General features: G+C 42.8%; 5 protein-coding genes across 10 annotated transcripts; all 5 read right to left on the bottom strand.

Annotated features, from left to right (window-relative positions):
* Positions 1–97: 97 nt before the first annotated feature.
* On the bottom strand, positions 98–493 carry LOC115672503 (probable amidase At4g34880). The gene has a single exon (XM_056304699.1). It carries the CDS (start codon positions 491–493, stop codon positions 98–100), a length of 396 nt encoding a protein of 131 aa, XP_056160674.1.
* Positions 494–5,912: 5,419 nt separating this feature from the next.
* Positions 5,913–9,265, bottom strand: LOC115672429 (probable amidase At4g34880). Of its 2 annotated transcripts, none has more exons than XM_030594235.2 (5): positions 8,601–9,262; positions 8,045–8,259; positions 7,728–7,970; positions 7,433–7,625; positions 5,913–6,931 (listed from the first exon to the last, which is right to left on the bottom strand). In XM_030594235.2, exons 1-5 carry the CDS (start codon positions 9,147–9,149, stop codon positions 6,575–6,577), a joined length of 1,557 nt encoding a protein of 518 aa, XP_030450095.2. In that variant the 5' UTR covers positions 9,150–9,262; the 3' UTR covers positions 5,913–6,574. The 2 variants fall into 2 exon arrangements, with proteins under 2 accessions (XP_030450095.2, XP_056160684.1); XM_056304709.1 differs by having other exon boundaries at positions 6,856–7,174; positions 7,353–7,625; positions 8,601–9,265.
* A 931-nt stretch (positions 9,266–10,196) lies between these two features.
* Positions 10,197–14,397, bottom strand: LOC115672426 (probable amidase At4g34880). Of its 4 annotated transcripts, none has more exons than XM_056304705.1 (6): positions 13,738–14,397; positions 12,049–12,263; positions 11,671–11,907; positions 11,333–11,531; positions 10,654–11,156; positions 10,197–10,489 (listed from the first exon to the last, which is right to left on the bottom strand). In XM_056304705.1, the coding sequence occupies exons 1-5, from the start codon at positions 14,260–14,262 to the stop codon at positions 10,773–10,775; spliced, it is 1,560 nt and encodes a 519-aa protein (XP_056160680.1). In that variant the 5' UTR covers positions 14,263–14,397; the 3' UTR covers positions 10,197–10,489; positions 10,654–10,772. The 4 variants fall into 4 exon arrangements, with proteins under 4 accessions (XP_056160680.1, XP_056160682.1, XP_056160681.1 ...); XM_056304707.1 differs by having other exon boundaries at positions 10,197–10,482; XM_056304706.1 differs by having other exon boundaries at positions 10,722–11,156.
* Positions 14,398–15,718: 1,321 nt separating this feature from the next.
* LOC115672425 (probable amidase At4g34880) lies at positions 15,719–19,546 on the bottom strand. 2 transcript variants are annotated; one of them, XM_030594230.2, is made up of 5 exons: positions 18,935–19,546; positions 17,291–17,505; positions 16,864–17,103; positions 16,511–16,709; positions 15,719–16,336 (listed from the first exon to the last, which is right to left on the bottom strand). In XM_030594230.2, exons 1-5 carry the CDS (start codon positions 19,457–19,459, stop codon positions 15,953–15,955), a joined length of 1,563 nt encoding a protein of 520 aa, XP_030450090.2. In that variant the 5' UTR covers positions 19,460–19,546; the 3' UTR covers positions 15,719–15,952. The 2 variants fall into 2 exon arrangements, with proteins under 2 accessions (XP_030450090.2, XP_056160699.1); XM_056304724.1 differs by having other exon boundaries at positions 16,864–17,091.
* Positions 19,547–21,911: 2,365 nt separating this feature from the next.
* LOC130135469 (eukaryotic translation initiation factor 4B3) lies at positions 21,912–25,271 on the bottom strand. The gene is made up of 2 exons (XM_056304856.1): positions 23,854–25,271; positions 21,912–22,285 (listed from the first exon to the last, which is right to left on the bottom strand). Exons 1-2 carry the CDS (start codon positions 25,143–25,145, stop codon positions 22,249–22,251), a joined length of 1,329 nt encoding a protein of 442 aa, XP_056160831.1. The 5' UTR covers positions 25,146–25,271; the 3' UTR covers positions 21,912–22,248.
* Between the last annotated feature and the right edge of the window lie 804 nt (positions 25,272–26,075).

Below are 26,075 nucleotides of genomic sequence, written 5' to 3'. Positions count from 1 at the left end.
CTAACCAGTCTCGAAATTTTGTCTCATTATCATCGGAAAGAAAGAAACTGAACCACAAGAAGAAGACTATACCTGGAGGTGAGATGACGTGGAAAACTCATGCTCCAACCATTGCTTTACTCACAATATAGATAGTGCAATTCAGAAGAAAACGAAAGAGGAGGTCTACGATCCTCATGGCTTGTTCCAAAGAACAGGCAATCTCAATCAACTTGGGTTCCGATCCCTCCAATCGCCCAAAGCAAAGCCCATATGGCAGTCCATTGTTGTCATATCCAGCAGGAACGCTAAGCGCTGGATAGCCTTCAATTGCCAGAATTGTGGCAGCATCTGCACCTAGTGTCACCATAGCATCCAACTCGTTTTCCTTCATTAGTTTTTCAAATCCCTCTCCTGACATCTTTTCCATCATATGTTCTGCCTTGACAACCTCCTCCTGAAGTATGTTTGTCGTCTCTGCTTCACTTAACTCATCCTGATTATACTCTTCCATCTTCTCCTTCAGTATTTGAGGCTTGAGTTGGTGAGTGTGAATGAGAAGGTTGATAAAACAGAAGGAAATTCATCGATCTTTTTTTTCTGGCCAAGACTGGTGAGCTACATCTTGTTGTGTAGTGGAAGAGAGTTCAATGAAAATCTAAGACCTCCATCACTGTTGCTATGATCAAATACTTACCAAATCTGGATTGGTGAAGTTGAAGGCGCTAGCGACTTCACCTGGGAGTTACTCAGTCCTCCTAAGTTTACATTTAGAATATGCTTTTGAACTCGGCTAGCAGCAGAGCCATTTCACCACTCTGATATGGATTCAGGATGATGTCAATCTTTTGTAGAAAAAGACTCTCCTTTTTATATTCAATGAATATTTTTTCTGTACATTTACAATGCTCTATCCTGTTATATATATAGGACATGTGACAACCCTAATTAGGAGATATACAATAGGAATGATTCTATACTAAGAAGAAATCTATACAATAAAAATGCCTAACAAATAGGCTAAAATAGCTCACTACCACACTCCCCCTAAAGTAGGTGCAAAGATATCTTTGATACCCAACTTGATAAGTGAGCAATGAAATTCTCTACTTGACAAAGCCTTTGTCAATATATCAGCTAACTGGTCTTCAGATTTGACAAATGGTAACTGGATCACTTTTGCCTCCAAATTCTCTTTGATGAAATGTCTGTCAATCTCCACATGTTTGGTTCTATCATGCTGAACTGGATTATGAGCAATGTTTATGGCTACTTTATTATCACAAAACAATTTGATTTCCAAACCTGGTGGATACCCGAGCTCAGTTAGCAGCTTCCGAAGCCATAGAAATTCGCATAACCCCTTTGCTACACCTCTGAATTCAGCTTCTGCACTAGACCAGCTACAACCTTTTGTTTCTTACTTCTCCATGAAACAAGGTTGCCTCCCACAAATGTAAGATACCCTGATGTAGACCTCCTGTCTGTCACACTTCCAGCCCAATCTGCATCTGTGTAACCTTCTATTTCAAGGTGGCCATTCTTTGCAAATAGGAACCCCTTTCCTGGGGCTGACTTCAAATATCGAATGATGCGCCACACAGCACTCATATGATCCTCACTAGGTGCATGCATGAACTGACTCACCACACTTACTGCATGAGCAATATCAGGACGTGTATGTGATAAGTAAATCAATCGACCTACTAACCTTTGGTAGTTCTCTTTATTAGTAGGCGTCTGATCAGAGTACTCTCCAAGCTTACAGTTTTGTACCATAGGAGTGTCTGCAGGCTTGCAATCTAGCATGCCAACTTCGGTCAAAAGATCAAGAACATACTTCCGCTGAGACAAGTAAATCCCTTCCTTCGACCTAGCAACCTCGATTCCCAGGAAATATTTCAGACCTCCCAAGTTCTTCATCTCAAACTCCCTAGATAATAATTCCTGCAGTCTTATAATCTCTGCACTATCATTGCCTGTAATAATCATGTCGTCTACATATATGATAAGAGCTGTCATTCTTCCTTGAGTACCTTTTAAGAACAAAGTATGATCTGAGTTACTTTGGGAGTATCCAGACCCTTTCATAGCTGAGCTAAAGCGACCAAACCATGCACGAGGGGACTGCTTCAACCCATACAATGATCTTTCCAGCTTACAGACCATGTTTGGCTTATCTGCGCATCTGTATCCAGGTGGAAGCTCCATATAGATCTCCTCCTCTAAATCTCCATGAAGAAATGCATTCTTCACATCAAATTGATGCAAAGGCCAGTCCAAGTTTGCTGCCAGAGATAACAACACTCTTATAGTGTCTAACTTTGCAACCGGAGAGAATGTTTCCTGATAATCCACCCCATAAGTCTGTGTATACCCTTTAGCTACCAATCGCGCCTTATACCTCTCAATAGTGCCGTCTGCCTTATGTTTGACTGTGAACACCCACCTACATCCAACCGGCTTTTTATCCTTTGGTAGTTCCACAAGTTTCCAAGTTCGATTTTTCTCCAACGCCTCCATCTCTGCCTCCATCGCTTGAAGCCATTTCGGATCCTTCATGGCTTCTTCAACCCTGTTTGGAACTTGAATTGAGGAAATCGTAAACACGAAGGCTTGTAGTGGTGTGGACAACCTCTTGGCAGACACATAGTCTGCAATAGGGTATCGAGACCGGCGGTCCTCTACATCTGGAGAATATCGATTCGGTGGTTTACCCCTATTATGCCTATCGGGTAGCTTATAACCAGTAAGCACATCAGTATCTTCAAAAGAATCAAGTACAGTAGAAGTACTTACCTCAGGTACATTCTCAGGAGCTTGGAGTGGTACTAAAGAGGGCGAAGAGGGCGAAGACAAGGAGGGCTGTTGCAGCTGTGCATCTGTTGACACCTGTTCAGACCCATGCCGTAATTCAGTGTTGTCTGGTCGTGCAGCCTCAGAATCATGCGGCAGTAGCTCAAAATCTTCAGTCTTAGCAGCCTCAGAATCATGTGGCCGTGCGCACCCATCCGTCGTTCCTGCAATTCCTACCTCCCACCAATGTCTGGTTCTACAACTAGTCTCCCCCTAAACAGGACACTGGGGGGAAGGAAAATAGGACTCCGTCTCGATAAATGTTACATCTATGGTGACATACGTGTGCTTCCCGGCAAGATCATAACACCGATACCCTTTCTGAGAAGGGCCATAACCAAGAAACACACATTTTATTGCACAAGGGTCAAGTTTGGTCCGCTGATTTTTATGAAGATGGACATAAGCGACACACCCAAACACCTTAGGAGGCAATGTAAGCACCGAAGGAAGAGACACATGGGCAGCAAGTGCTTGCATTGGCGTGCGATAGCTTAGAATGCGAGAAGGCATGCGATTCAATAAATAAGCAGCTGTGACTACGGCAGAATCCCAAAAACGATGGGGAACATGGCTACCCTCCAAGAGTGCTCGAGTGGTTTCAAGAAGATGGCGATTCTTGCGCTCAGCAACACCATTCTGCTGAGGAGTCTGAGGGCAAGAAGTTTCATGTATCAAACCATGTTCTTGAAAATAAGCTACAAGAGGTTTACTTAAGTATTCGCCACCATTATCAGACCTGAGAACCTGAAGTTTGGCCCCAAACTGAGTCTGAATCATACGGTGGAAAGTCCGAAAGATAGCTTCAGCCTCATTCTTATGTTTCATCAAATATAGCCAAGTCATACGTGTGCAATCATCAACAAAGATGATAAATCATCGAAACCCAGATACAGTAGTAATAGGAGACGCACCCCATACATCAGAATGAATTAAGGAAAAAGGAGTAGAACTTATATTCAAACTGGGAGGAAAACAAGTGCGATGGCTCTTTGCCAAAATACATGTATCACACTGAAAACTAGAGTTCGATAGACCATGAAATAACTTGGGAAACAAATGCCGTAAATACCCAAAGGATGGGTGACCTAACCAACGGTGCCATAACCAAAGTTCCTTCTCTTGAGCTAACTGTCCACGAGAATGATAGGTCCGTCCAGAAGTAATTTCATCCAGGTTCAAGAGCTAACTGTCTACACGGCGGCGCGGCTCGGCTTGAGTCAAGAGCCGCTCTATCGCGGTAGCGGCAGTTCGCGCTGCAATGGCAAGAGGCGAGCAGGCACTAGCATCCGCTTGGTCGCTTGTAACACTCGACCGTTTGTCGGCCATGAGATTAGTTTCGCAAACTGAATTGCGACGAAGAAGATCGGGCAAGACGCACGTCGGACGGCGCAATACAGCGGGACCGCCGTAGTCGATGATTGACGTACAATACCCCAAGGATCAAACCCTAGGGCTCTGATACCATGTAGAAAAAGACTCTCCTTTTTGTATTCAATGAATATTTTTTCTGTATATTTACAATGCTCAATCATGTTATATATATAGGACATATGACAACCCTAATTAGGAGATATACAATAGGAATGATTCTATACTAGGAAGAAATCTATACAATATAAATGCCTAACAAATAGGCTAAAATAGCTCACGACCACATCTTTTCTATCTCCAAATTATCCACTAAAGTTGCACCATTGTTTTTTTTTTTTTTTCACCATCGTAATCCAAAAGTTGCACCATTGTTTTTTTTTGGTAAGGAAAAAAAAAAAAAGTTGCACCATTGTTCCTTTCTACCAAAAGAAAAAAAATGATTAATGTAACAAAAATAACAGTTTGGATTACGATTACTTCAATATCAACACTTCTAAGTGCAGATACAGGTGCAGTAGGTCGTAATTCAAAACAGGTATTGGTCTGCATCGCAAATTTCACTATATGCCCACCAGAAAGTGACAAAGACGTTGATAAAAAATCGAAGCAGTAGTGCATCCCTTAAAACGAGTCTCGAAAAAGGATTTCTTACTATGCCCAATCTTTTTCCGTTAAGACCATCTTCCCTGAGAAGTATGAATTCGGCTGCTTCCCCTGTAGCTTTATCCCTTGGATCAAATCCAACTATCGCATCAAGCACTCGGACTGCATCCGACACAGTTCTGCTTATAAACCTGACTTAACAAGGAAATGAAAATTACAAGGCAACAATATATATTTGTAGATACGATATCTACGTGCATATGCGAGCATGGATTAAATAGACAGTACAGAACTTAAGCAACCAAACTGTAGGATCATGGAACCACGGCCCCAGACTGCGAAAGTTTACCCAATTGAGTCGGCCTGGTGAAATTGGAATATCGCCTGCCCGACTAGTGAGTCCAACCATGGGCTTGAAACAGACAACCGAATTATGATCAGCTACGCAGATGATGGAACTTTCAGATTCAGTCACTAACGACACAGCAACCATGTTTGCAGCCACTGCGAGAGAGACTCTTACTATGGACATGGTGGTCAAAGAACATACATATCGAGAAGCAGGCCTTCATCTTGTTCATCAACCTTGATTTGTATTATCATGTGACGAATTATGTTGAAGGGTTCTTAAATAGGGAGTGTAGGGACACTCCTAATATAATGGACAAGTCTAATCTGAATTCTCATCTAACTCTGAGATTTGGATAAACGCTCGGTTCTAGCAAAAATAAACAACGCCTCTCAGTAGAAAGGTAACAAAAGTAGAATAAACTGAAGTCATTGAAATTTAATCTGTTACCTATTTTATTCAAATTATCAGATTCAGTGCATCAAGAAAAATTATAATGAACCAACAAATTCATTTCATTTGATATTGTGAAAATATGGATAAAGACAAAGTTCATTTGGGATAGAAACAATCTAACACCACCATCACTATCTATTGCTACGAGTAATCATCAAGGGTGTGGTCGAACTCAGCTAGCAATAGAGTCATTTCACCAATCTGATATGGATTCAAGATGTCGATGATGTCTTCTATCTCCAAACTACCCAATAAAATTGCACCATTATGGCTCCGATTCATGAGAGACTGATGATTAACGAAACATACGAGACATTTGGATTAATTCCAATACAACAGATAGTGTCCCAAGTACAGATAATAGTGCAGTAGGTCCTAATCCGAAAAACCCAGCAAATGTTGAGGATCTTCGTTCGTCTTCTGAGCCGATTTGTCCTTCTGATGCTCTTTGTAATCCTTGACTTCTAGTTTTCTCTTGGATTGAGTTTTGCAGAACCTCGTATGTTCATTTATGGGCACCAAGTTCTTTTCAATTTCCAATCCTCTCTCCATACGACCATGTTTCCAAGTCGGTTTGTCTTCTGTCCCTTCATTTCTCCAACATTACTTCTCGTAACTAAATATATAAAGATGAACCTCATTGGACTAATAAGCTTCACCTTTTGCTTTGGCAGAAAAGTAGTGATGCAGGCTGCGATAGACCGTGGGGGAGCCATGGGCAGCGCATCTATGGATACTAGAATAGGAATGAATGAACAACACGTTCTAAATCGCTAATATTCGACAGTCTCACCTCTTAATCTTTGAGATTTATATTCCCTGCCAGATTCGGCATGAATTTGACCGCATATTCCTCTGTTGCTTCATCAGTTTGGATCTAATCCAATTATAGAGAAGCACCACACACGCAAGACTGATGACCTAGATACAAGTATATTCACTCGAAAATCTTCGCGGTCACCGCCTGAACAAAGGAGGCCTCCTGATCTTGGTGGCTTGCTCAAACCCGTAAGCGATTTCAATGAGTGTAGGCTCAGAGCCTCTCAAGCCTCCGAAGCAAATCCCAAAGGGCACTCCATTTTCGTCATATCCAGCTGGCACGCTTATTCCTGGGAAGCCTCCGATCGCAAGAACCTGACTGACTATACTTTCAGGAGTCACCAGTGCATCCAACTTGTTCTGCCTCATCAGCTTCTCAAACCCGTCTCGGCTCAATCTGTCCATGTTTTGCCATGCTGATTTCACAGCCTTGTCGATCCCATTTGTGGCTTGCGCTGCAAGGAACAAGTCCTGGCCATACTCGTCGATCTTTTCCTGCAAGAACAGCCATTTTGGTGACTAAAACCTAGAGTTACACAGGGTAGGGTAAATTAATCGCAATCAGAAAACCATAAGGTTCGCATCTCCCCATTCGCTAGGAGTACTTGCACATATTTTATGCACCGTGTTCGATAATATCTATGCCTGTAAATTGCAGATGGTGTTGAAACGAGAAATTATTCAGAGTATCCCTGGTAAGGATCTCTGCCCTCTTGCTTGATTCTGCTAATACAGCGCCTTGTTTCCTGCCCATTAAAGAAATGAAAATATATGCATATATTATATGTCACCTTAATTCATTCCAAACTTGAGGAACTAATGGGTATTAATATCACCATCAACTCTACCTCAGGGTGTTAAAATGTATCCCTGGTAAGGATCTCTGCCCTCTTGCTTGATTCTGCTATATGTTTACCAAACCTTCTGTGACTCTACGTAATTTTGAGTCGATGAAAAGATGGTGAAATAAATTGCTATGCGATAGTTCTCACTCACCGCGTGCTTGTGCTTGTTGTTGAAGGCGATTACATCTGCGAGGGATCGGACTGGCGAGACGACCAAATCTCGAAGGTAAGTATTCAGGGCTAGCTTGAACTCGGCCGACATCGCTAGATCTTCACCACTATTAGAGTAGATTTCATTGATGTTGGCTAGTTCCAAGTGGTCCAACAATACAGCGCCTTGTTTCCTGCCCATTAAAGAAATGAAAATATATGCATATATTACATGTCACCTTATTTCATTCCAAACTTGAGGAACTAATGGGTATTAATATCACCATCAACTCTACCTCAGGGTGTTAAAATGGCTCTCAAATGCTTTGGCGACCAGTGATCGTGAGCGGTAGTCGAAGTAAGGGTTCCTAACGATTCCAAGTCTCTTGCCTTTGAGCCCGTCGGCTTTGAGAAATTGCTTGTAGCCCCCACTCGGGATGTACTTCGATGCTTCTCTCGTGGCTTCAGCATCAAAAGGATCGAATCCTACGATGACATCGAGGACATTGACAGCATCTGCAACAGTCCTGCACATTGGCCTGAGAGATCCCACATATGTTTGCATTAATTTCCGTGAATATAAAGAGTGTCACTGTATTTCACCACGACTTACCCAACAATGTCCTGTCTGGGAGCGAGCGGGACGACCCCACTTCGACTCGTCAAGCCAACAGTGGGTTTGATGCCCACCACTGAGTTAGAACTGGAGGGACACAAGATTGAGCCGTCTGTCTCTGTTCCCAGCGACACCGCCCCCATATTCGCTGCCATGCATATGGCCGACCCGCTACTTGACCCACATGGATCCGCTGATAGATTGTATGGATTCTGTGTTCAAATGTAGTAATGTTATGCATCAGGTAAATAGATCCAACAGAGGCTTTCCTTCTATTATTATGTCGAATCTGCCTCTTCTAGGACAAACAGCTCAAGTGCTTCATAAGCAGCTATCATGGCGCATTCAATAGCGCATGATTTTAAAATTTCCAACAGATTCTTGTAATGATGCACATTTGCCAAAAAGCCCAGCACTATTCGAATTTTTTCACGAAATGCAATTTTAAGTATGGAGGTTTTATTAAACTAATAGCCTCACACAAAAGCAGTTGAATTGTTAAACCTTGCAAAGATAGACAAGAGTACAAAAGTGGATCGGTTGTTTGGCTGACCTTTCCCTGGCCGGTCCTGGCACACCAACCACTGAGGTCACCAGAAGACCGATAGTGAGCCCATTCGCTCAAGCTCGCCTTCCCCAGCAACACGGCTCCGGCGCTCCTCAGCCGAGCCACCACACCAGCATCCCGAGGCACAACCGAGCCGAAAAGCGCGAATGAGCCCGCTGTGGTGTTCATCTTATCTTTGGGGGCTATGTTATTCTTGAGCAGTACAGGGATCCCGTGCAAGGCAGAGAGCGAGCCATACGGCTTCGCCTTACGTTCTCGGTCTGCTCTATCGGCTTGGCGCAGGGCATCCGGGTTCACCTCGATGACCCCTCTGAGGAGCGGGTTGAGTCTGCGAATCCGGTAGAGGTAGAACTTAGTCAGCTGCCTCGAGGTGAGTTTGTTTTGCCTGAAAGCAAGTTGGAGATCGCGCGCGCTCGCTTCTTCGAGGGGGAGTGCTTGAGCTAGAGCGACGGTTCGGCGCTCGACCAATTCAGCGGCTATGAGAATAAGAAGCACCCGTGATTGGTAAAAGCCAAGGGGAGGATCGGTAGCCATAGTTTAACTGCTCGTCGAGGTTTGGGAGAGTTGTAGAGCAAGCCAGAGCAGAACTCGCAGCAGGGCAAGAGAACAAGAAAAAGGAGGGGCGAGTATTCAAAACTGAATTCAAAGAGGACACGAGATGTTCGCGCCTAACAGAGGTGAGGGACTTCAAAACTCCACAGATCATACCAAACAGAGTAATACATCATTCCGGACGTCATTTCCGACGTCGTCGGTGCGAATCCAGAGAGTCGAGTTAACTTCATTCGTCGTCCCTAAAAGTAAACGAGTGCATTCCAAAGATTTCAATTGTAAAAGAGCAATGGGGATGCTCTCTTTATCACATAGCTGGAGGATTTGTTGAAGGGCATAAACAAATGCATGGAAACGGATCCCCAATTAGCTCCTCTCCAATAAGGGAACAAGACAGACACCCAATAAGACTCTCCATCTAATGTCTTATGATCACTGTGCTGTGCACCGATATCATCGGTCAGTCACCCAAGATGACGAAAATTTGGTTCTCGATGTCGTTTTTTAAATATACCAAAGGACGCGTTTTAAATTATACTTTTCGCTATCGTGAGTTATTTTAAATTGCAAAAAATTTGAGCCAAATATAAAATTCTCCATGAACATTTAAGTGCTCAGCAATTCTAATCTGCAAGCGTATTTGGTCAAATTAAAATTGTTTAAACACGTATCAAAGACTCCGTCCATCTTTTCTATACATAGATGAGGAAGAGTGACCTAATGAGGTCGGCTTTCGATAAAGGCAGTGTTGCTGAAGATTTGGATTTTGTTTTTCTTTTGCGGTCGGATTTTTTTGCTGATATCAATCAGATGAATCCAGCACTTAGTTCGACAGTGAACCAGCTTAAGCTTCAAAAGAAAAGCCGAGAACCACTCATCAGAATCAGGAGAGGATCTGTAATTCCTCACATAGGGAAAGGCAAAAAGCTAAAAATCAGACGAAGAAAGGCAATAGGCCTGCTTCTGAGTTCTGTGTGCACGTCAAGATGCAAGTATGGCTGATTAATGGAGGTAAGAAAAATAAGAAAATGCGAAAGCCGTGTGCACTTTCAATAAGAAAGGTAAAAGAAGCATGATAATAAAGCACATCATGATCGCTAGGCAGAAGTGAAATACGGATTGCGAAAAGTGAGATAAGCACGTATAACCTGTGACTGCTAAAGTCATCAAAAGTATTTCATTTTCCCTGTAATGCGAATGCAGACGTAAGAACTTCTGAAACGATTCCCATGATATTTGTAGAAGGGGCCTTGTTTAACGCTGTCAAAGCGTAGATTGCATGTAGCTAATATATCAAGCATGGGATAACTAAAACCTGTGTCCTGACAAGAAAAAATTATGATTAGCGAATCAACTAACTAGAGCTTATTTACATTGCAGTAGTTATTTGTCAAATATCCTCAAATAATAGATGTTACAGGCAAGTACTATGGAACAGTGAGACCAGATTAACCTCGTATCTCTACATTAGTTAGAGACATCTTACCTAGTCTCACAATTTGGACTCATTGTCACTGGAGATAATGGAACTAAACCACAACAAGAAGGCTATACCTGGAGGTGAGATGAAGTGGAAAACTCATGTTTCCACACGGTACCATTGCTTTACTCATAATACTGATAGTGAAATTCAGAAGATAATGAAAGAGGAGGTTTACGCATCCTCGTGGCTTGTTCAAAAGAATAGGCTATCTCAATCAACTTGGCTTCTGATCCCTTCAATCCCCCAAAGCAAATCCCAAATGGCATTCCATTGTCCTCATATCCAGCGGGAACAGTTAGCGCTGGATAGCCTCCAAGTGCCGGAACTGTGGCAGCATTTGAACCTAGTGTCACCATAGCATCCAACTCATTTTCCTTCATTAGTTTTTCAAATCCCTCTTCTGACAACTTTTTCATCATATGTTCTGCCTTGACAACTTCCTCGTCAAGTATGTTTGTCATCTGTGCTGCAATTAACCCATCCTGATTATACTCTTCCATCTTCTCCTGCAGTATTCGAGGCTTGAGTTAGTGAGTATTAATCAGAAGGTTAATAAAACAGAAGGAAATTCATCAATCTTTTTTTCTATCGAAGACTGGTGAGCTACATCTTATTACGTAGTGGAAGAGAGTTCAGAGAAAATCTAAGACCTCCATCACCGTTGCTACGATCTAATACTTACCAAATCTGGATTGTTGGAGTTGAAGGCAATAACTTCTGCTAGCGACTTCACCGGAGAGTTGCTCAATCCTCCTAAGTATTCATTTAGATTATGCTTGAACTGAGCTAGCAGTAGAGCCATTTCACCACTCTGATATGGATTCAGGATGATGTCAATGTTTTCAATCTCCAAATTATCCACTAAAGTTGCACCATTGTTCCTTCAATTTACCAAAAGAAAAAAATGATCAACATAACATAAATAACAGTTTGGATTCCAACCACTTCAATATCAACTATACTAAGTAAAGATCTGGTGCAGTAGGCCCTAATTCAAAGCTAATTTCACTTTATGCTCACCTGAAAGTCACAAGATGTTGATCAAAAATTGAAGCAGCAGTGGATCCCTTAGAGTCTGAAAAAGGATTTCTTACTATGCCCAATCTTTTTCCGCTAAGACCATCTTCCCTAAGAAACTGCTTGTAACCGCCCGTCGGTATGGATTTGGCTGCTTCCCCTGTAGCTTCATCCCTTGGATCAAATCCAACTATCACATCAAGCACATAGACTGCATCAGACACAGTTCTGCTTATGGGCCTGTACCACAAGGAAATAAAAATTACAAGGTGACACACACATATACATCCATATGCGAACACCGATTAAACAGACAGTACGGAACCTAGGCAACCAGACTACAGGATCATGGAACCACGGTCCCAGACTGCAAAACTTTACCCAATTGAGTCTTGATGTGGTGAAATTAAAATAACGCCTGCCCGACTAGTGAGTCCAACCGTGGGCTTGAAACCGACAACCGAATTATGATCAGCTGGGCAGATGATGGAACTATCAGTTTCGGTCCCTAATGACACAGTAACCAAGTTTGCAGCGACTGCTATAGCTGAGCCAGTGCTGGAACCACATGGGTTCTCCGACTCCACGTAAGGATTCTGAATATGTGCAAAGTAAAAGTGAGAAAAAATTAGTAGATAAAACTCTTACTTTGGACATGGTGGTCAAAGAACAGTATGCCCCTTTACAGGACCTATTGAGAAGCAGGGCTTCATATTATTCATCATATTGTATTGCATGACAAGCCAACTACATAGAGAACCAAGGTCAATAGATAAAGTATCTTTTTCAAGCCAACATAGTCAAAGATTAGAGGGACAGCATGTAGTGTTGTGCAGTGGGGGCATTGCACCCACTGAACTTCCAAAGCCTATATTTACTTTGTGTATTTTGCTGGGAAGAATTATTTTGACAATTTTACTTTGGAGATTGAACCCACTGTCAACCACATTAAGGACACTATAAGATATCTGCAAAGTTGCCAAGAAAAAGAAAACAAATTTTGAAACCTCAAGCTGAAGAAAGGAAGAAGCCTAAACATTGAACAGCATACAAAAATTATTGTATGAAAGATCCCAAAAAAAAAAAAAACAAATTGTATCATATAAATGTCATAGAGAATTTGTTAATGAATGATTGTCCTGATACTTGTTAAGAGGATGTAAACATGTCAACGAAGCAATTATACACTTTTCTAGAAGTGCGACATGTCATGGCTCATTATTTTTACGATATATGAAGCACAAACAAGTATGAAGAGAAAATAATGCATGGTTACCCATGCATTGACATGAAATGATTACCCAAAAAAAGTGGTAATTTAGAATAAGTGGTAACTTTGTGTTTTTCACACAACTCGTGACAAAAAACATGAAATGGTTACCCAAAAAAAAAAACAGAAAAACAAGTACGACATCGCCAAATCAAATCACAGATCATTGTGCTTAAGATTTTCTACATGTTTGCATCGATATTGTAAAGAGAAGGAAAAATACTGACGATATCAACAAACTGTGTATGCAAATTTCTCATGTTCTACAATGAACCCACTGAGAAAATGTTCATCCGTCCCTGAGATCAGTATAACCCGTAGAAGGACTTAACAAGAAGTAGGCCTTCACCTGAATAAGCCCACATGACCTTATTCATCAAATCATTTCCCACGAGAAGTGCTAAGTAAAGTAGCAAAGGCATTTATTTTCCTGTTCTCGACAGGGAAAACACCATGAAACTGAACACCCACGACAACACAAATGACTACATGAACAAGTATGCATTCTTTGATATACGCACGCTCACCCACATGTTGCAATCACAAGTGCATCTATCCTCCAAATGTGCAACATCTATGTGGCCCTTTCTTCATCACAGCTTGCAATATCGACATTAGTCATTCACTGGTCCCTACATCTTTCCCTCGAAGTAGGAACAAATCATCAAATCAATCATCCGACACACGCTTGGATTGCACGATTCATTACAAGCACGCTCAATTTCGCGACAATCAAAACATCGTCTAAACTCAATTGCACAGTCGCGGACAGACGAGGCAATATACACGTATACACTAACCAAGCCCTGTCCACCTCGAGCGCACCAGCCCCTGGGCATCTCCGGGGACCGGAGCGAGTACCACTCGCTCATGCTCGCCTTGCCCAAGATCACAGCCCCGGCGCTCCTCAGCCTCTCCACCACGAACGCGTCCCTCGCGACCCGAGCCCCCAGCAGCGCGTACGAACCGGCGCTGGTGTTCATCTTGTCGTCGGTCCCGATGCTGTCCTTGAGCAGGACGGGGATCCCGTGCAAACCCCCCAGGGTCCCGCTGCCGCCGGCCTCCGCCCGCAGCCGATCGGCCTCGTCGGCCTGATCGAGCGCGTCGGGGTTGACCTCCAGGACGCAGCGGAGGGAGGGGTTCAGGGTTTGAATCCGGTCCAGGTAGAAGTCGACGAGCTGGCGGGAGGTGAGCCTGTTCTGCGCGAAGGCGAGGTGGATGGATTCGATGGTGGCCTCCTGGAAGGTGAACTGAGGAGCGGCGACGGCGGTGGTGAGGAAGGAGAGGGAGAGGAGAGCGAGCGAGAGTGAGAAGAGGGAAGTCATCGGCGCCGTCGCCGTCGTAGAATGGAGATCGGTGTCCGAGAAGTTGGAGTCTGTGGTCAACGGTGAAACTTGAAGAGAGAAAGAGTGTCTGCAACTCCAAGCGCAGTGCTAGTGACGAAGAAGCTCCCTCCATAATTTTTGTTTTTTTTTTTTCAAATTTACATAGCAATTAGTTATTAACAATGGTGGACTCTGAATTCACTAAACTTAGCGTAGAAGAAAATTGTTGATGTTGCTTACAAATGATGGCATGACAAAATACATGTTTGGTGCAAGTTAAACAACAGCTTCTGGGTCTGGGTCGATTTAATATTTTCATTAGAAACATAGTTTCATATTCTTTTGATAATTTTACATCATCTTGTGCTTCGAGGCTCTTTTGGTCATGTTTCGTGAACATTTTCCATCTCTCTGCCGCTCAGGTTTTAACCTTCCTCGACACCTTAAGGGTAGGCTTATTCGATGCGCATGAACGGGATCACGTGCATTCCTCTATTGGGATTTTCCAATTCGTACAGTTCAATTCATGCCTCCATTGAGCCCACAGATATAGAACCGAGAAGTAGAAATGCTACGTCAAATACAATATAATGGGCAATTCATCCAAGATTCAACACTCGAGTGCGCAAATGAAACACAGATGAAGAGAAGTTAGATAGCAATAGCATGTGGTGAAATCCAATCAATCAGCACTAAGAGATAAGTCAATAGCACATCATCTCGGGCCTCAGTGCATAAATGAAAAAACAGATGAAGATAAGTTAACAGCACCAAAAGACATGCCATTTATTTGGTCACTATCTTAAGTCAGTTTTCCTCATCACCATCTTCGCAGTGTCGGGACAACTACATCGCAGCCACAAAAATTAACCATACGGTCCTTAATCACATATGCCCCATCTATCAGCATCTGTGGCCGTGATTATGGTGACCAATAAGAATTCATTGGTTTATCAGCACCAACCTTGGAACTTCTATTGGTATCTTTCCAAGTCAGCGTCACTGCATGATGATCATATGGTCCGCTCCGCTATTCAAGACCTCCTGCCAAAAGGCGATGGCCCTGCTTTTGTGTGCACGTCAAGATGCAAGAATGGCTAAATAATGGAGGTAAGAAAACAAACAAAATGTGAAACACGTGTGCACTTTCGATAAGAAAGGGAAACGAGCAACAAAATCAGGCACATCATGATCGTTAGGCAGAAGCGAAATATGCTTTGTGATAAGTGAGATGAGCACAAGTAAATTGGAACTGCTAAAAAGTAAAAATCATCAAAGTTTGGTTGAATTTTCACTATAACATGAACGCAGACATAACAAATTCTGAAACATTCCCAGGATAATTGTAGAAGGGCCTTGTTTTACACTGTCACAACCGAGATCATCTGCAGTTAATATATCGAGCATGGGCTAAATAAAACATGTGTCCCGACCAAAAAATATATATATATATATATGATTAGCAAATCAACTAACTAGAGCTTATTTACATTGCAGTAGTTATTTGTCAAATATCCTGAAGAAACAGATGTTACAGACAAAGCTCTAAGGAACAGACAGACCAGATAGTAGATAATACAAACCTCGTATCTCTTAACTAGTTAGAGACATCTTACCTAGTCTCACATTTTTGACTCATTGTCATCGGAAATGAAGTGGAAAACTCATGTATCCACATGGTACAATTGCTTTACTCATAATACTGATAGTGAAATTCAGAAGAAAATGAAAGAGGAGGTTTACGAATCCCCGTGGCTTGCTCAAAAGAGAAGGCAATCTCAATCAACTTGGCTTCCGATCCCTTCAATCCCCCAAAGCATATCCCATATGGCATTCCATTGTCGTCATATCCAGCGGGAACAGTAAGCGCTGGATAGCCTTTAATTGCCAGAATTGTGGCAGCACCTGCACCTAGTGTCACCATGGCATCCAACTCGTTTTCCTTCATTAGTTTTTCAAATCCCTCTTCTGACAACTTTTTCATCGTATGTTCTGCCTTGACAACTTCCTCATCAAGTATGTTTGTCATCTGTGCTGCAATTAACCCATCCTGATTATACTCTTCCATCTTCTCCTGCAGTATTTGAGGCTTGAGTTAGCAAGTATTAATGAGAAGGTTGATAAAACAAAAGGAAACTCATCAATTTTTTTTCTAGCCAAGACTAGTGAGCTGCATCATGTATGTAGTGGAAGAGAGTTCAGAGAAAATCTAAGACCTCCATCGCCGTTGCCACGATCTAATACTAACCAAATCTGGATTGTTGGAGTTGAAGGCGATAACTTCTGCTAGCGACTTCACGCGGCAGTTGCTCAATCCTCCTAAGTATTCATTTAGAGTATGCTTGAACTCAGCTAGCAGTAGAGCCATTTCACCACTCTGATATGGATTCAGGATGATGCCAATGTTTTCTATCTCCAAATTATCCACTATAGTTGCACCATTGTTCCTTCAGATAACCAAAAGAAGAAAGTGGTTAACATAACATTAACAGTTTTGATTACAACCGTCGACATCAAGTATTCTGAATACAGATACTGGTGAAGTAGGTCCTAATTCAAAACATGTAGTGGTCTGCATTGCTAATTTCACTTGATACTCACCAGAAAGTTACGAGATGTTCATCAAAAGTCGAAGCAGCAGTGGATCCTTTAAAAGAGTCCAAAAAAGGATTTCTTACTATGCCCAATCTTTTTCCCTTAAGACCGTCTTCCCTAAGAAACTGCTTGTAACCGCCCGTTGGTATGAATTTGGCTGCTTCCACTGTAGCTTCATCCCTTGGATCAAATCCGACTATAGCATCAAGTACATGGATTGCATCCGACACAGTTCTGCTTATGGGCCTGACTTAACATGGAATAAAATCACAAGACGACAAAATATATATGTAGATATTTACTTGCATATACAAGCATGGAATAAATAGAAGTACAGAACTTAAGCAACCAAACAATAGGATCATGGATGAGTGACAAGTAAATTACTGGCAGGCCATTGGAACCATGGTCCCAGACTGCGAAACATAATTACCCAATTGAGTCTTGGCGTGGTGAAAGTGGAATAACGCCTGCCCGACTTGTGAGTCCAACAGTGGGCTTGAAACCGACAACCGAATTATGATCAGCTGGGCAGATGATGGAACCATCAGTTTCAGTCCCTAATGACACAGCAACCATGTTTGCAGCCACTGCTATTGCTGAGCCACTGCTGGAGCCACATGGGTCGCCCGACTTCACATAAGGATTCTGAATATGTGCAAAAGTAAGAGTGAGAAGAACTAGTAGATAAAACTCTTACTCTGGACATGGTGGTCAAAGAACAGTTTGCCCCATAAAAGGACCTATCGAGAAGCAGGCCTTCATCTCATTCATCATATCATTTTTCATGAGAAGCGTGCGACATAGAGAAGCAAGGTTAATAAACAAATTTATCTTTTTTCAAGCAGACATAGTCAAAGATCACAGGGACAGCGTGCAGTGCTGTGCAGCGGGGGCAAGTGACCCCACCGAACTTCCAAAGTCTATATTATACTTGAGTATTTTGCTGGGAAGAATTGTATGGACAACTAGACTTCGGAGATTGACCCCACTGTCAACCACATAAATGAAACTATAATATATTTGCAAAGTTGTCAAGAAAAAAAAAGAATTTGGAGACCTCAAACTGAAAGAAAGGAAGAAGCTTAAACATTGAACAACATTCAAAACTTATTTGTGTGAAAGATCCAAACTAGAAATACAAATCCTATAGTATAAACACCATGATGAATTAGTTAATGAATGATTGTCCTGTTACTTTTAAGAGGATACAAAAATGGTTAACCAAGCAATTTATACACTTTTCTAGATGCCGGACATGTCATGGATTATCAGTTTTGTAATATATGAAGCACAAGCAAGTATGAAGTTCTAAAAGCATGGATTTCAAAACTCCAGATCAAGAACTTACAATAAGAGGTAAATGTGGTGTTTTTCACACAACTTGGGACAAATAACATGAAATTATTACCCAAAAGAACAGGAAAAAGATATATGACATCACCGAATCAAATCACGGATCATTGTGGTTAAGACTTTCTACATATTTGCATTAATATTCTATAGGAACAATAGAAAAAACACTAACAATATCGATATAACTATATATGCATATGTCTTATGTTCTCCAATGAACCCACTCAGAAAACGTACAGGATCCGTCCGAGATCACCATACTCCTTAGAAGGACTTAACAAGAAGCAGGCCTTCCCCTGAATAGCCCACACGACCTTATTCATCGAATCATTTCCCATGAGAAGTGCCAAGTAGAAAGGGCATTTATTCGCAGTTCTTGCCGGGGAACACACCATGAAACTGAACATCTACACAAACAAGGTGACTACCTGAACAAGTATGCATGCTTTGTTATACACGCGCTCACCCGCATGTCGCAGTTACAAGTGCATTCATCCACCAAATGTCTAACATCTATGTGGCCCTCTCCTAATCACAGCTTGCAGTATCAACATTAGTTATTCACTGGTCCCTGCATCTTCCCTCGAGGGGAGGACTAAATCATCAAATCAATCTTCAGACGCACGCTTGGATTGCCCGATTCATCACAAGCACGTTCATTTCAAAACATTGTCAAAAACTCAGACACGTAGTTGCGAACAGAGAAGCGATATACGCTTACCAAGCCCAGTCCAGCTCGAGCGCACCAGCTACTGGGCATCTTCGAGGACCGGATCGAGTACCACTCGCTCATACTCGCCTTGCCCAAGATCACAGCCCCGGCGCTCCTCAGCCTCTCCACCACGAACGCGTCCCTCGCGACGCGAGCCCCCAGCAGCGCGTACGATCCGGCGCTGGTGTTCATCTTGTCGTCGGTCCCGATGCTGTCCTTGAGCAGGACGGGGATCCCGTGCAGAGCCCCCAGGGTCCCGTTGCCGCCAGCCTCCGCCCGCAGCCGATCGGCCTCGTTGGCCTGATCGAGGGCGTCGGGGTTGACCTCCAGGACGCAGCGGAGGGAGGGGTTCAGGGTTTGGATTCGGTCCAGGTAGAAGTCGACGAGCTGGCGGGAGGTGAGCCTGTTCTGCGCGAAGGCGAGGTGGATGGATTCGACGGTGGCCTCGTGGAAGGTGAACTGAGAATCGTCGACGGCGGTGGTGAGGAAGGAGACGGAGAGGAGAGCGAGGGAGAGCGAGAAGAGGGAAGCCATCGGCGCCGTCGCCGTCGCCGTCGCCGTCGTGGAACGGAGGTCGGCGTTAGAAGTTCGTGTCCGTGGTCAACGTCGAGACTTGAAGAGAGAGAGGAGACTGCTAATTTTAATTTTAATGTTTGAAGTCCGAGAAAAAGAAGTTCCCTCCACAATATTTGATTTTTTTTTTAAATTTAAAATCTTACGTGGCAAGGGTCCAGATTTTGCTTGTTAACAATACTGGTCACTCTTCTCCAGTCATGGAAGATCAAAGCTATTATTATCAACTATTCGAATCAATTGTCATTTTTTAACATATGAACCTTCCGTGTATTAGCAAAGTAAAGTGAGAGTTTCTCAGTTTACATGGTATGTGAATTTGAAATCACTATACTTAAGTGTAAAAGAATTTTTTTTATGCCGATTATTAATGAAAGCATGGCAAAATCAATGTTTGAAGCTGAGTTAAATATAATTTTGTGTTATCGGGGAAAATTTCCCAATAAGAACTCGATGTGGATGCGATTTTTCAAAAGAAGACATAGAATAGATATTATTTCAAATAAGGGTCTGAAGTAGTCATTTATGGTATATTTGTTTCACGAAAAATGTAACATTTTTGGAAAATATTTTCCAGAAAATCATTTTTTAGGAAAATAGTTAGTTTTCCTTTGTTTAGTGATATGTAATCGAAAATATATTTTGATATTTGGATCTTATTTGCAAAATGATTTCAATCCTATGATTTTATCTCAGGCAAAAACAAAAATTCGAATTTTTAAATATTTTTGTTTTTAAAATAAAAAACAAAAAGGAAAAAAGAAAGAACAGATAAGAAAGAAAAGAATAAAATATTAAAAAGGTAAAAGAAAGCAATTCAAACAAGTGTTTTTACCTTCTTAGATTAAAAAATTCACTTTCTTAATTTATACATGAATATTTTTCTTGATTGGAAAGTATTTTCGGTTGACTGATCATTTTCAGCGAACTAAACGGATGAAAGTTTAAAAAACGGATTTTTCGAAAAACACGTTCCCTTGAAACAACCGCACCCTTGATCTCAAACAAAATTACGAATTCATCAACCGGCTAAATCTTCACCAGTCAGTAAGCACATGCTTATTTCGGCAGCACAAGCAGACGCGTTTTTATCCAAAGACTTTTCTTTTTTAAGTTTTTTTTTTTCTTTTCCTATCTTTTCACTATTCATCTCCTTCGTGATTGGAGGGAAGTAGCAGGTCTCAAGCTCACCTCCAAATCCCCTCTCTCTCTCTGTCTCTCTCCATAACATGATTTTGCCCCCAAAAAACCCTCCAAAGAGCCATGGCACAGCTCCAAAGAGAAAACCCTCAACTGCTAGTCTAGTGACCGCAAGCAGCATGGCTTCGACAGGAAGAAGAAGAACTTTGAGCCGGCGGTGCCGCCCTTGCATGTCGGCCGGAAGCAGCAGAAGTAGAAGGGGCTGGAGGATGCTGCGAGGCCTGATCATCACGGGGCTGACAAAGTGCAAGCTCTAGCTGCTGAGGCGAGAGCAATTCAAGGACTACTTGCTTATGGAGTCGTGACAAACGAAGATCGACTCAAGCCATGGCCGCCAGCGTCGAACGAGCCGTTGTCGCTTGTGACCTTCGGCCCCAGTGGCCATGGACGGCCAGATTTGAAAAGCCGACCAAGAAGACGCTTGAACGCGAGCTGACGGCCATGGAAGACGGCCGGATTTGGAGAGAAATGTGAGTGAAAGAGGAAGAAAAGAAAAAAGTGAAAAAATTAAAAAAAAAAATGAAATGTTTTTCGGCAATTATACTGTCGAAATAAGCATGTGCTCGCTACGCTAGCTAGCAAAAATTTGGCCGGCAAGTTTAGATCCTTATTTTAATCTTCAATTACAAACCTGATTTCATACTTTGATAATTGAAGTTAATTTGTATTTCGAGGTTCATATGGTCATGTTTTATGAACATTTCCATTTCCGACGTCTTAGGTTAGCCTAGGGGTAGGTTTGATCAATTGATGCACGTGAACGAGACTACTCCGTGCCTCCATTGGGATTTAATCCAGTCTAGAAACGTTAAAGAAAGGTTCACGAACTTGCTGCACTTTTATGGTCTGTTTTCGTAACAACATGCAGCCATTGTATTTTCATAAAATAACAACTTCCAAAATTTCCATTAATGATTTTGATCAATTAGTTCTGCTTGAGGTTGTTTTCGTCAAGGTGCTGTACAATCATTTAGAGTATGGAAATTGCGTGAGCCCACAGATATAGAACCGAGAAGTAGAAATGCTACGTCAAATACAATATAATGGGCAATCCATCCAAGATTCAACACTCAGTGCACAAATGAAACACAGTTGAAGAGAAGTTAGATACCAATAGCATGTGGCGAAATCCAATCAATCAAAACTAAGAGATAAGTCAATAGCACATCATCTCGAGTCCTAGTGCATTAATGAAAAAACAGATGAAGAGAAGTTAACAGCACCAAAAGACACGCCATTTATTCGGTCACTATCTTAAGTCATAGTCTTTCTCATCACCGTCGTCACAGCGTCTAAACAACTACATCGCAGCCACAAAAATTAACTATACGGTCCTTAATCACATATCCGCCGCCACGAAACATGCGTAGCAACAAGCATAACCCAACCAAAAAAATTCTCCACATAATTGATGGACATGAAAAATCACAACCAAACACAAGAAGCAATAAATAAAGCTTAAGTCGACCAGGTCAAAACTGCTATCCGCTATAAAGCAAGTCCTCTTCCTCTTCCTCTCGAACTGTCGTGATGCAAAACTTCTCCGCCATTTAGTTTCCTTCAACTCCATTGTCATCCTGCTCGACACTGCACGATAATGAATCCAAATGAGTTTCTAGGCTTTTAGAGATGCACTACGTGATGAAAGAATCGGCTGCATATTATTGTCTCCCATGATATCCATAACTTCCGACCTTGAAAAGTAGGGAAAGTACTTCCATATAAATAAAGAAACACCACTTTCAAATTAAGAGATCCGCAGCTTTACAATAACCAACTAGTTGCTTTGCCTGTCTGACTTCTTGGACTATATGCTCTATGCATGTTAACTTATACTGTTACATGGCTCCTAGTAATTTCTATTGAGAACTTTAGAGATAAAAAGGGCTACATCATACTCAATATCACTGTATGAATGCACCAAAACTAACTAACAAAGAGAAAACAATCGATAACAAGTACGAATAAGCAATATTAGTTGCATCTAATACTACACCGCCTCATACCAACACAACGAGGCATTCAAAAAGAAAAGTCAGCATTTTAAATCAAAACATAGACCGTGCTATAAAGGGAATAAACAAAAGTTAAAGAGCATGCAAACAAAGTCATCAAACAAATTCACGAGATCCATATGAGATGTGAGAGAACAAGATGGGAATTGTAAATTTGTTCAGAGAAGCAGAAAAAAATTGCTCCCTAACGTATTTGCAAAGCATTTGCCCCTTTTGTATAGGCAGATGTTAAAAAAAAAAAAAGTCATTACTGATGAAGCTCTCATATTCTTCAGAGTTTCCCCAAGATGGCAAGAAGCTTAAAACAAATTACGTTGAAGTCTGAGAGAAAGAAAGGTACTTCTTTTGCACCAGCGAAATTATCACACCTGTAAAAATCATCCAACACTCTCTATTATATCGAAGGTACAGATTACACAAGAGCAGGCCAACATGCTTTGCCTAATGACTAACATCAACGATACCTTCATGTTTGGTAACCAGCTGCTTCTCTCTTACCATCACACAGCCAATGGAACCAAGCCAAAATTAAACAAATGCTCTCTAGCTTCCTTTTAAATGTCTAAAACTACTAACATCTAGAGCTCATACTTGCAAGTTTTTATAATTACATCGAACACTCTCTATCATATCGAAGGTACAGATTGCACAAGAACAAGCTAAAATGCTTTGCCTAATGACTAACATCAACCATCCCTTCATGTTTGGTAACCTGCCGCTTCTTTCCTACCATCGCACAGCCAATGGAACCAAGCCAAAATTAAACGAACCATGCTCTCCAACTTCCTTTTGAATGTCTAAAACTACAACCATCTAGAGCTCATACTTGCACGCTTTTATAGTTACATCAGCAAGACATGTCATGGCCAAATTTCTATTAAAGTGAATTATCCCATTGTCTTCATTTTCATGGATTATGACGAATACTACCTCCAAAAAGACACTATTCATAGGCCATCAAAAGGTAGGATTCCCCTAATGGAACACACTAATAGAGACAGTCTAAATACTAAGTATCAGCTCGAACACTTTTCTGATAAGTACCTATCCACTAAATCACACAACACAGTCATCAATGCAAGAATGTCAATTTCCTCTTCAAATCAAGTACAGGTTAGTCAAACAACAAACTGAACCAACCTTGGGGAAGGAACCGCAGTGACCTCATTGGAATCATTCTTCCTCCAAATCCCCTCGGTCCTGTCGTCCTGTAAATTGGCCCTTCCAATTCCACTCCCAAAGCTCCTCTTCCCAAAAGACCCTTCTCTATTATCCCCTGTCTCCACTTCCTTAATCTTCATTGTATCCAACTTCTCATCAATCTCCTTCCAATCCTGCCCCTTTTCCTTCAACACCTCCTCCCTTGGCCTTGCATTTCCAAAGGGGCTCGATGCTTTCGGCTTTGCCACCGCGCCTGAACCTGACCCTGCCCCATCACTAACAGCCACTGTCCTGGGCTGCAAAACCAGCCTGGGCCTTGAACTCCCAAAACTACCCTCGTCTTCCTTCCTCTTGCCCCATTTATCAGCATCTGCGCCGCTGCCAAAACTACCCTCATCTTCCTTCCTCTTGCCCCATTTATCAGCATCTGCACCGCTGCCAAAACTACCCTCGTCTTCCTTCCTCTTGCCCCATTTATCAGCATCTGTGCCACTGCTGAAACTACCCTCATCTTCCTTCCTTCTGCTCCATCTATCAGCATCTGTGCCGCCACCGTTAGAACCCTCAAAAACCCCTCTGTTAAACACTCTCCTCTCTCTGCCCACTTCGCCGCTGAACCGCCGCGGCTCAGAACTCTTATTCGACACCCAACTATCCGAATCATCAGCTTTCGACTGCGAACTGAAGAACCCGCCCCTCTCTCTCCTCTCGAAACCATTTCCCACAGTCGATTTCTTCATAGCAGACCAGTCATCAATCTCGTCAGCCCGCGAGGGCAAGGATTCCCTGTCTCCTTCCCTATCGAACCCTCCTTGCCTCCTCGAATCATCCGAAACCCTAGACGAGCCCCACCGCGAGTTCGAGGAGTCCTCCCCCGAATCGTTCGATCCGTAGCGCCCGGAGCCGTACGATTTGAAGCCCCCGCCGAGCCGGCTCCGGTCGAGCTCCTCCGCGGATCGCTCGCGCGGGCGGGTGGGCAGCATCAGGAGATCCTCGCGCGTGAGGCCCTTGGACGGTTCGTATTTCGGGGCGGCGGAGCCGTAGTTGAACTGGGCCAGCGGGATGGCCTGGCCCTTCTTCTTCTTCGGCTTGACGGCCGCCGCGGCGGCAAGGGAGGGGAAGTCGGCGAGCGGCGCCGCCGCGGCCGCGGGGGGGCCGGCGGCGGCGGCGGCATCGGACTTCTGCTGCTGGAGGAGCTCGTCCTCGTGCTCCTCGGAGTCGAGGGCCCACGCGCCAGGCTTGGTGGCCCAGGGGGAGACGATCGCCGCCATGGTTGTGGTGCTTGGGAAGGAGGGGGCGAGCTTTCTCTCTCTACCGCGCGCTCTGTTTCTCTCTCTAGGAGTGCGGTGGTCTCTCTCTCTCTCTCTCACAATGTAACAGAAGATTGCGTTCGCTGGCAGCGAAGCGAAGGTTCGGTAGGGCTTTAAAATGTTGGGAGGGCGTCGGGGTTTTGACAACCGGGATGATCCGACGGTGGAGAGTGGCTCGGTCGGGATTCGGTCGGCAGGAGGTTTGTCGGATGGGATTGAGCGGACGGTCGAGATTCGGCAACGATCTCGAATGCGGAGAACTGAGCTCGGACGCTAGCTTTTTCGATAGATTTAAGATTCGAGTCTTATGCCAAATTGGGAAAACAACGCAAATCATAATTTAACTTTTGGCTTAACGTATAACGTGATTCTTAAGCTTTTAATTTATTTAATACGATCTCTGAATTTTTAGTACATGTTCGATTTACTCCATGAATTATATGAAAATGTGATCCATGGACTTTTAGTACATGTTCGATTTAATCCATGAATTATATAAAAATATACATTACACATTGGACTAAAGTTTAAGGACCGTATTGCATATTGAGTAAAGATCAAGAGAACTCTCTTTGGAAGCTCATACTTTGCTTGTTCATGGCCAAGCCGCTCACAGCTGGTTTGTAAACGGAGAAATTGACAGCTAAACAGAGGATTGCAGGTGTGAATTTGCTGAGTAAGGAAGCGGCTTCGACAGTTGTAGAGAAATAAAGAGTTGCTGGATTGCAGATATGGATCTAGAGTGTCATCGGCCATGGCGGTGGAAGGCTCACGAGCGACGCCGATAGCCATGGACGACCAAATACGGAGAAGCAGCAGCGTCACTGTGACAAGCGATGCTAATGACAATGGATGGCCGGCAACGTCAACGGCCATGGCGGCTCATCCAAG

The sequence above is a fragment of the Syzygium oleosum genome, unplaced genomic scaffold (genome assembly GCF_021117445.2).
Source record: "Syzygium oleosum isolate NSW1041296 unplaced genomic scaffold, Sole_v2.1 Sole_v2.33, whole genome shotgun sequence".
Classification (NCBI taxonomy): Eukaryota; Viridiplantae; Streptophyta; class Magnoliopsida; order Myrtales; family Myrtaceae; genus Syzygium; species Syzygium oleosum.
This window is presented reverse-complemented; position numbering and strand designations above follow the sequence as displayed.